The sequence below is a fragment of the Crotalus tigris genome, unplaced genomic scaffold, assembly GCF_016545835.1.
Source record: "Crotalus tigris isolate CLP2741 ecotype Arizona unplaced genomic scaffold, ASM1654583v1 scf7180000024119.3904262, whole genome shotgun sequence".
NCBI classification, from domain to species: Eukaryota; Metazoa; Chordata; class Lepidosauria; order Squamata; family Viperidae; genus Crotalus; species Crotalus tigris.
This window is the reverse complement of record NW_024100396.1, coordinates 1,242,614-1,253,158: the sequence shown is the minus strand read 5'-3', so window position 1 is coordinate 1,253,158 and position 10,545 is coordinate 1,242,614. Positions and strand designations below refer to the sequence as shown.

General features: G+C 46.8%; 1 protein-coding gene across 1 annotated transcript; it reads left to right on the top strand.

Annotated features, from left to right (window-relative positions):
- The first annotated feature begins 5,011 nt into the window (after positions 1–5,011).
- LOC120298715 (NACHT, LRR and PYD domains-containing protein 12-like) lies at positions 5,012–9,972 on the top strand. The gene is made up of 3 exons (XM_039322699.1): positions 5,012–5,479; positions 6,051–7,443; positions 9,945–9,972. Exons 1-3 carry the CDS (start codon positions 5,425–5,427, stop codon positions 9,970–9,972), a joined length of 1,476 nt encoding a protein of 491 aa, XP_039178633.1. The 5' UTR covers positions 5,012–5,424.
- Positions 9,973–10,545: the final 573 nt, after the last annotated feature.

Genomic DNA, 10,545 nt, shown 5'->3' with positions numbered 1-10,545 from the left:
TTTCCTTGGAGAAAGGTCAGGATTACAAGGTCCATTTCTTCTCAGGTCCGCTACTGGTAAGCCTTTTTCATTGAGAAAGGATAGTGAGCCATTCTGTTAGGAGTAAAACCAATAAAAGTTGAACAATAAGTTGACCAAATAGTCAAAAGCCTTTGAACCTGCTTGGGAGGATATGGTTCTTTCTCACCTAGGAGATGAAAAGCTACACAGCCCTGAAGAAGCTGAGAAGCCAAAAAGCGCAGTTGTGACCATCTCCATGTTGTCCTTCCTGCATTCTCTATGTAACGTTTTCCTCCTTTTCTCTACCAGCACAACCAGTTAAATTGTGATGCGGAAAATCCCGGTTCCAGAACAATTTTGGGGAATCTAGATCAGGGGTGTCAAACTCAATTTCATTGAGGGCTGCATCAGCATTGTGGTTGCCCTCGGTGGGGCAGGATGTGTGTAGCCAGGGTGGGTGTGGCCTACTGGCTGGGCGTGGATGGAGTGGGTGTGTCCTACTGGGGGGACATGGCCAGCTCTACATCGTTCGCGTCAAGGGTGCCTGTGGGGGCCTGGGCAGGAGTGGGACAAATCTGAGGGTCTCTGGCAGAAGGGGGTGGGACCGGGGCAAGCGCCAAGGCATAGTCCATTTCTTCATTCCTCACAAAAGGTGACACCTCCCCAGCATGCACCCAGGGGGCGGGGCCGTCACAGCAGGGGCTGGTTCCTCGCTGTTTCTGGACGGCCTTGTGGAGCTAAGACTGAATGCATTTCAGCATGGATGGCCACCACAAAATTGTACATTGGCTTCCGGCTGGCCTGGGCCAGGGCCAAGGCAGCGGGGGCCATTCCCTCACTGTTTCTAGGATGTCTTCGCGGGCCACATGAAACCACTTCATGGGCCGTATCCAGCCCCCTTGGCCTTGTGTTTGACATGTCTGATCTAGATAGCATCTAATCTCCTGAATGAAAGTTATACATCCGTGTGATCACCCCAAAGAGGGAACCAGAGCAGGTGGAATCTCTTCTATGCACGAGGCTAAGGAATTGCTTCATTCCTTCCTACAGAAGGGTCCTTGGTGCTCTCTGAGCTTGGCTGTTTTCTTGCAGATGTGTCATGACCCAAACTAGGTAACATCCTCCATGCTCATAAGGAGTGGGATTTGCTCTCAGTTTATATCCTAGACCAGGGGTAGGCCACCTTGGCTCTTTTATGACTCGTGGACTTCAACTCCCAGAATTCCTGAGCCAGCCATGCTGAGGGGAAAGGGAGAGGTTTGCATGCTGAGCCATGCTGGCTCAGGAATTCTGGGAGTTGAAGTCCATGAGTCATGAAGGGGCCATAGTTCCCCCATGCTGGCTCAGGAATTCTGGGAATTGAAGTCCACGAGTCCTAAAAGAGCCAAGGTTGCCTACCCCTATCCTAGTGGCTTGCCCTATCGGTGTTGGTGGGGGATGGTCTTAGAGCAGGGGTCCCCAACCTTGGTCCTGCACCAGGCCATGGCTTGCCAGAAACCGGGCCTCACAAACAAGCAAACTACCATCCGTGGGATGCAGGCAGCATGTGAAATCACGCCCCCTCCAGTCCCTGGAAAAAACTCTCTCCACAGAACCGGTCCCTGGTGCCCGAAACATTGAGGGCCGCTGCCTTAGAGGTTTTTGGGTGGGCTGTTTACTGTTCCTTCTTTGGCAGTTCCTTGATTGGGATATTGTTTACTTGATTGTTGGTCTGACATTAATCTTGGAGTTAATCTATGCTCATATGGGTGCTGATTGCTGGTGGGGAGATGTTTTGGTCTCTTTATTCCCTTTTTGGTTTGTTGATCATCTCTTTGTTTTGGCATGTTGGTTGTCTAATTTTGCATATTATGTATCAGCAAACAAACTCAGAGAGCACCAAGCAACATTCATGTCAACCCTGAGCTACAAATATTCTCCTTTATTGGTTCCTACAAAAGCTCTGACATCCTTTCCTCCTCTTTCCAGCTCTGCACATGGCTGATTTTGCACATTGTTTGCATCTAATCCAGGGCTATCGGGATCAGCTGGTGCATTGGGTTGAACCATGTCCAGCTCCTCTGCTTCACTGGCTTTATGGCTCGGGCCTCATCACTCAGTCCGAGTATTTCTCCTTGCTGGAGGTCAGACCCAAGAAGAACCAGGTCATTTCCATTCTGGAGAGGGTCAGCCACAAGCCAGCAGAAAGCCAAATATTTCTGGAGAAGCTGAAGGAACTTCAAGAGATCTACAGCCCTGGTCTTCAGCACTGGCTGCAAGAGACTGTGCTCCAGCGGAGCAAAATGGAACTTTTTATAATTCCACCAGGTATAAACATGGTTCAATTGATATCAACTAAATAGGACATAAGGCCTGAGTATAATACATGCTTGTTCTTCAAAGGCTCTTTGTCTAGAGCAGACATGTCAAACTCGCGATGTCATGTGACATCGCACAACTTATCGGGACGGTTTTGCCATTGCCGGCAATGGGGTGGGCACAACTTCTGGATGATGCATCCGGCACACAGGCCGGCAGTTTGACACTCCTTGTCTAGAGCAGGGGTCTTCAAATTTGGCAACTTTAAGACTTGTGGACTTCAACTCCCAGAATTCCTCAGCCAGCCCTCAGCCTTTAAGTCCACAAGTCTTAAAGTTGCCAAGTTTGAAGACCCCTGCTCTAGAGATTGGCAAGTCAGTCACTGTTCATCTCCCAAACCACCTCTTAAGATTCTGTTACTATATCTTTACAATAAAATTAGTTTGGGTTTGGTTTCCAGGTCTAGTCTACCTTGAAAGGCTGACATCTCCACACTAAAACTGAGGTTGAGAAAAGAGGTAAAACATTATTGTATACCTGGACAGCTAAATGTGATTTTAAGATGCTTCGGCTGTGTTCCAAGGATTAGAAAATGTATAAGTCACAAGACAAAAATGGTTACCAGTGCATGTTAATGAGAGAAGAAAATTAACCCAATAAAAGGCATGGTTTTAAGTCAAGGGTTAGACTTTATGTAGCTTCTAAATTTTCTCTGTTCTTTCTAGATCCTTCACCTTCCAGAAGGAATTTGCTGACATTTTGGCAACCCCAAAAATATAAATTCCCACGGATATCTGCAGGCAAGTTATGTTCCCACACCACCCTATGAGATGTTTTGATTTGTGTATCATATTTATTCTTGCTGGGATGGTCTTTTTAAACTGCTTACAATTAAAACTGAGGCTAGTTGACCCAATTTCTTTAAATGGGTAGAGCTTTGGTCAATGCTTTAGGGCACTCAATTGATACCTGAGTTCCCACATCACATTAAGCTAGTATTTCTCAACCTCAGCAATTTGAAGACATGTGGATTTCCCCTCCTAGAATTCCAAGTTGAAATCCTTACAACTTCAAGCTCCTGAAGAGAAATACTGCATTAAGCTAGTTATGTCAGTTTGCTTGTTTCCGGCTTACTGAATTATGCAAACCGAGATCTGAGATGCCAAAACTCCAGATGGCTACAGAGCCACAATGAGTTAGATCCATCTGGTGGTGATGCTGTCTACCCCACATTTTTCTTGACAAGATAGAAAAATGTGGGGTAGACAGCATCACCACCAGATGCATCCGTAGCTGGCTGACCGGCCATACTCAGCGTGTGGTCCTCAATGGAACCGCATCTACAAGTGTGTAGTGGGGTGCCCCAGGGCCCTATTCTGGGCCCAGTGCTCTTCAACACCTTCATCAATGATTTGGACGAGGGAATAGATGGGGAACTCATCAAATTTGCAGATGACACTAAGCTGGCAGGAATAGCCAACACTCCAGAAGACAGGCTTAAGATACAGGAAGACCTGGACAGACTTGAACACTGGGCGGTATCTAACAAAATGAAATTCAATGGTGAAAAAAGTAAGGTTCTACATTTAGGCAAGAAAAACCAAATGTACAAGTATAGTATAGGGGTACCTTGCTCAATAGTAGTAACTGTGAGAGGGATCTCAGAGTCTTAGTGGACAATCAGTTAAATATGAGCCAGCAGTTTGCTGCAGCTGCCAAAAAAGCCAACACAGTGCTGGGCTGCATTAACAGAGGGATAGAATCAAGATCACGTGAAGTGTTAATACCACTTTACAATGCCTTGGTAAGGCCACACTTGGAATACTGCATCCAGTTTTGGTCACGATGTAAAAAAGATGTTGAGACTCTAGAAAGAGTACAGAGAAGAGCAACAAAGATAATTAGGGGACTGGAGGCTAAAGTATATAAGGAACGGTTGCTGGAATTGGGTATGTCTAGTTTAACGAAGAGAAGGACGAGGGTGGACATGATAGCAGTGTTCCAATATCTCAGGGGCTGCCACAAAGAAGAGGGAGTCAAGCTATCCTCTAAGGCGTCTGAAGGCAGGACAAGGAGCCACGGATGGAAACTCATCAAGGAGAGAAGCAACCTAGAACTAAGGAGAAACTTCCTGACAGTTAGAACAATTAACCAGTGGAACAACCTGCCTCCAGAAGCTGTGAATGCTCCAACACCGGAAGTTTTCAAGAAGAGACTGGACAGCCATTTGTTTGAAATGGTATAGGGTTTCCTGCCTAAGCAGGGGGTTGGACTAGATGACCTCCAAGGTCCCTTCCAACTTTACTATTATTATTATTATTAGAATTAGAATGTTCTCTTTGGGACCATATAGCCATCTGGGTTGCTGCAATCCAAGTTGGATAGTCCTTCTGTTAATCCATGGATTAGTGCCTACTGTAATTGCGAACTGCAGCTAATGCAGCTTATTCAATAAACTGTGGTTAAACAAACAATCTGTAGGAGATGGGCAGGCTGAGCTAGAGGGAGGGGGTTAAATAAGTCATTAATTTGGAGTCATTGCGCAACCACAAGAGAATCAAATCTAGCACCCTGCCCCCTTCCCCCCCCCCCCCGCCTGAATTCTGTTGACCCTTATTTAGTGCCAATTTAGCCTGGACTGTTAGTTGCTCAGATTTTTGTATATTGGTGGCAAGAATAAACTCTTAGTGCCTTCAACTCAATTCCTCTTCCTGATTATTTGCACCTGACATAATGAAGCACGCCATTGAGATAGAGACAGAGACATAGCTGTTTGTTTCAAGCAAGAACACCAACTAGGTAAAAGAGATTCATTGTAGAAAATGTATGGACCTAAAGGAACAAGATGTGTTAAAAGTTTGACCAACTAAGATCAGATAAGATCCACTAGAAGCATTGTAGAATGCTTATCCAGGACAAGGCAAAAACTATAAAAATAAACCTAAAGAAAAGGATGAATTCTGTGAGACTCTTGAGGCTTTACTAGCTACCCAAGAAGGCCAGGTCTTGGCACTGTCCGTTCTGCAGGTGGAAAGGGTGGCCCAGCAGAGAAAACCTGTCACTCCTTGGAGGTCAACAGAGAAGGAGAGGCCAATTCCAACATGATTTTCTCCTGTCCCAGCAGATATGCAAAAGAACAACAGCTCAACTTTCCGGAGGGGCTTGAACCGGCAACTCAAAGGTAAATATATCAAAGAGATAGTAAAAAAACACACAAACAGAGATGATGTTATTAGCAGGTCTGGTGTGAGATTCTTGCAAACCAGTTGCCTAAATCTTCTTCTCTTCTTTGAGGCTCACCAAGCCCAGGTTGAGTGGAGAGCTCCTAGTTTTCAGCAGCAGGCGCAGGTTACTTACCTCTGTGTTCTCCTGCCAGCTGCCTTCTTGACAGCCCTTGTGCTTGTTGGTGAGAGCATGCTGCTAAGACTCAGGAGGGATGCTAGTTTTAGTTCCTTCTTAATTTAAGATCCAGGATAAAATCCAGTGATCCAACTAAGCTGGAGGAGGAGGAGGAGGAGGAGGAGGAGGAGGAGGAGGAGGAGGAGGAGGAGGAGGAGGCAAGGTCAGAACTGGTTGTTGTCCAACTTTGGAGAAGATCACCCAGCAAAGGAATAAAAAAAGCAGATTATCCAAAAGAACCAAATAGCTGAAGGGCAAAGGAAGGTTTTGTGGAGAAAGATAATCCATAACATTCAGTGCTGTGGATTTCATCAGAATCATCCTCAAATGTACCTCTGCTTTTGCTTTCCCAGCTGCCCTGCAAAACCACCATCGCTTGTTGCTGACCCAAAGTGAGAAGCTGTGCACCGATATGGAAGACACTGAGCCATGCAAATGTCCTGAAGTCTACTACCCCAACCTCCTACTACTCAACAGGCCCTATTCCAGCCCCACCAGCCATGATTACTTGCAGTTGGCCTCTCATCAGACATGGCTTCGTTCCTACCACGCCTCATCCCATCTGGACCTGTGTCATCTTTTCTCTCCTTTCCCCCAGGACAGCTCCTCACCTAACCGGGTGATGCTGAGTGGCCTTGCTGGTATCGGCAAGACTGTCCTTGTCCAGAAGGTCCTCCATTATTGGGCACTAGGCAGAGCCTTCCAAGGCTTTCTTTGCGTCCTGGATTTTTCCTTCCAGGAGCTTAGTCTCATCACCACAAGCCAGAGTTTGGAAGAGTTAATTTGCATTAAGTTCACACATCTGAGCAGAGTTCTTCCTGCATTGCTGGAGCGACCGACGGAGCTGCTCCTGATTTTGGATGGACTGGGTGAGTTCAGGCATCCCCTGGACAGCAAACATCCTTGCCTCTGGCCAGATGAGTCAGGCCACGTGAAAGATCTGGTGTACGGTCTCCTCTATGGCACCTTGCTTCCTGAGTCCACTATTTTGGTCACATCCAGGTCTTCTGTTCCTCTCCCACCAGAACTTTTTAACCGTCATGTTTTTATCCTTGGTTTACAAGAGGCACAGGTGAAGGACTATATCTCCCAGTCCTTCCAGAGCTCCAGTCATGGCATGGAAGTGATGAATTACCTTTCAACTCACCATGCCTTAGCTAACTTTACCTTCATTCCTCTTTACTGCTTTATTCTCTGTACAGCTCTGGGCCAGTACTTTCCAGATGAGGGGGCGATCCGAGCCTCCCCACCCTGCACCGTCACTGAACTCTATCTGCTTTATGTGTGCACCATCTTGAAGTTTCACAAGCCTCCTTCTCAACCAGAGGAAGCAATGCAATGGGATCTGAGGAGGGGCAAAGATGTGCTGCTGCAGCTTGGCCAGTTGGCCTATGCTGGCCTGCTAAGGGGACAGACCGTGTTCTATGCAGATGAACTACAGGAGTTTGGTTTTGGTCTACAAAACCTGCCACCTGTTTATCTGAATCAGATCTTCTTCAAGGAGACCAATGGAATCTACAGTTTCTTCCACTTGACCATACAGGAATTTTTGGCTGCATTATACTCTGTGGTTAACTTGGGCTTTAACGCTGGCGAATTAACTGATTGCCTGGATCTCTGGTGGAATGGAAAAACTCCAGAAACTCAAGACTCAGAGGAATCTGCTGGTGGATTTTACAGTTCTATTTATTTATTTATTATTTTATTTATTATAGTATTTATATGCCGCCCAATCCCAAAGGACTCAGGGCGGCGTACAAAGTTAAAACAATGATAAAACAATAAAATAAAGCAGTCATACCGCGAGTCTGATCATATCCCGGCCCCCCGGGGACATCAGCCCCAGGCCTGCCGGAACAGGAGGGTTTTAATGGCCTTCTTAAAGGCCGGCAGGGTGGGAGTAGTTCGAACCTCGGGGGGAAGTTGATTCCATCAGGTCGGAGCCACCACAGAAAAGGCCCTGGCAATCTACCTGGCAATCTCTGAATAGACACCCACAGTGGGACAAACTGCAAATGTTTTCCAGGTTTTTCATGGGACTGTGGACCTCTAGACTGGAAGGCAAGCTGGAAGGGCTGCTTGGGAGTAGCTGGGAAGGAGAACCAATCATGCTTTTGGCAAACTGGTTTGGAAAAAAGGTTTCATGGGAATCAGGTCAGAAGCTGCTGTCCTTGATACATTGCTTAGCAGAGCTGCACCGGGATGATGTGACCCAGGAGGTCATTTCCACGATGGACAAGGTGGACCTGTGCAAAGCGACATTGAACCTAGCTGATTGCACAGCTTTGGCATATGTCCTGAGTTGCTCAAAATCTCAGCTGCTCCCAAATCTCAACTTAAGTTACTGCAATATGGGCACCGGAGGACTGAAGCAATTGCAAGACCATCTCCTTTGCTGCAAAACCTTGCAGTGAGTATCTGTTTGACAGTTTGTTGGCTTTGACCTAAATAGACAGGGACGATGAGACTGAAAGAAATCAATATCCTATTCTCGATTCTGGAAGAGCCGAGGTGGCGTAGCAGTTAGAGTGCAGGACTTCAGGCCACTTTAGCTGACTGTGTTCAGCAGGTCAGCGGTTCAAATCTCACCGGCTCAAGGTTGACTCAGCCTTCCATCCTTCCGGGGTAGGTAAAATGAGGACCCAGATTGTTGGGGGCAATGTAAATATATATATACATTGCTTACTGGTGTACACCGCTTAGAGAGTGCTTGCACTTAAAGCGGTATATAAGTCTCATAAATAAATAAACAAATAAATAAATAAATAAATAAATAAATAAATAAATAAGAGACGCAGTATCTAAGGCAGATCTATTCCCCATTGTAAGGGTGCATTGCTTTTGAACTATTTTCAATCCTATGTCTTTCCCATGCCATGCCATTCCTGGGAAATTATAGTTTTATGGGCATGCTTAAACCTTTAGAGCAGTGGTGGCAAACCTATGGCACGGGTGCCAGAGGCAGCACTCAGAGCCCTCTCTGTGGGCACGCGCGCCATCACCCCAGTCCTAGGCCTTCAGCTGGGTTTTATAAAACCTTTTCACTTTAGGCCTGTGCTGCCGTGTGCAAAAAAAAAAAAAAAAGGTTCAATCAATCAGTCAATTTCAACTTCTCGCGGGAAAAAAAAGATCTTGCAAAGTTGGAATTGATTGATTGAACTTTTTAGTCCCACCCAGTCTGCCGTTACCACCGCAGCCACGCACAGCCAATGGGCCATGCCCACCCGGCACCTGATGATGCATAAGTGGGTTTTGGGTTGCAGTTTGGGCACTCGGTCTCTAAAAGGTTCGCCATCATTGCTTTAGAGCTAATTCTAGAACAGTGATGGCGAACCTTTGAGAGATCGGTTGCCCAAAAACCACCACCTCGCCCCCACTCTGCCTCCCACCCTGCCTGCTCCACCCCCACCCACCCCCTGCCCCACCTGCCTGCAGGGCCATGCACCGCCTCTATGGCTTGCTGCAGCAGATCTCCAGGCAGCCCTGCAGCACCATGGCAGCCATGGCCTCTGCCCACACTCCACAGCATCATCTGCACGCTATGGGGTGTGAGGGCAGAGTCTTGTCCCTGTTGCCTGGGGGCGACTCTCCTCCAGGGAGGGGGCTACTGGTGAGGAGAGGGCCGTGGGGGGATGCAAGGCTGGGGCAACAGCATGAGTGCCCACAGAAAGGGCTCCGAGTGCCGCCTCTGGCACCCGTGCCATAGGTTTGCCACCACTGTTCTAGAACCTTTCCTGTTCATAAAAACAGAGTTGCCAGCATGACCTTTGCAGAAGATTATTTGTAGCCCCTTCATTAAGTTATTCAGAATTCGGGTAATGCTACTGGACTCTTCCCAGTTCCTATCCACAGTTTTTGATTTAACACCATTGGCACCCAATGCTATACTTCCACCTTAGTGGGGCTCCAACCCTTTCCTGAGAAATCCAAACCTGATCCAAGAGGTCAGCCCATCCCCACAGATTTTTTTATCCTTAGTCGTCTTATCCAAACGGCATTACAGAAATCAAATACTTAAAATGGAAGGTGCTGTTACTTTTTTCTTACATTCTTACTGCATTTCATTTTAATAGGAATTTTAGGAGTTGAAGTTCGCACATCTTAAAGTTGCAAAGGGTACTGCTCTGGCCTGTCGCTTCTGTGTCTTCTGGATTTCTGCCATCCATGATCAAGTTGTTGATTGCCACCATGTTTCCTCTGCCCCCTCACACTAATTTTCTCAGCTTGGTCCTGTGTTTCCACCTCAGTTTCACTTCTGGTCTTTCGTTATTTTGAAAAATCCCCTCCTTTATTTAAACCCTTTCATTTCCCTTGTTTAAAGCAGATGTGTCCAACTTAGGCAACTTTAAGACTTGGGGACTTCAATTCCCACAATTCCCCGTGACCGGCTGGGGAATTCTGGGAGTTGAAGTCCACAAAGTCTTAAAATTGCCAAGGTTGGACATCGCTGGTTTAAAGCTTTTTTTTTTTCTTTCCCTTGTCAAAGAAATTCTTTCCATTGCAACTGAGTGATGCATATTGATGCCAATGGTCCTCCTCAATCTAGGGCAGTGGTTCTCAACCTTTTTAATGCCGCAACCCTCAACCGGTCATAAGTCGAGGATTACTCAACCGGTCGTAAGTCGAGGACTACTCAACTGGTGCAGCACCGTTTGCAGAATGGGACTTTTGGCAGGCTCAGCAGGGCAGAGACAGCCTGGACAATTCCTATTGGCTTTCGAAAGCCAATAGAATAAAAGGGAATAGCACAGCTTAGGAAAAGGGGAAAAAAATGGTGGACTGCGTTGTTTGGCGACCCCGTGAAATGGTCGTTCGACCCCAAATGGGGTCCTGACCCACAGGTTGAGA

Coding starts and splice junctions, on each gene's coding strand:
- LOC120298715 (XM_039322699.1), top strand. CDS start 5,425: ATGCAAAAGAACAACAGCTCAACTTTCCGGAGGGGCTTGAACCGGCAA. Junction 5,480..6,050: donor CTTGAACCGGCAACTCAAAG/GTAAATATATCA, acceptor TTGCTTTCCCAG/CTGCCCTGCAAAACCACCAT. Junction 7,444..9,944: donor CGCCCAATCCCAAAGGACTC/AGGGCGGCGTAC, acceptor TTTCCACCTCAG/TTTCACTTCTGGTCTTTCGT.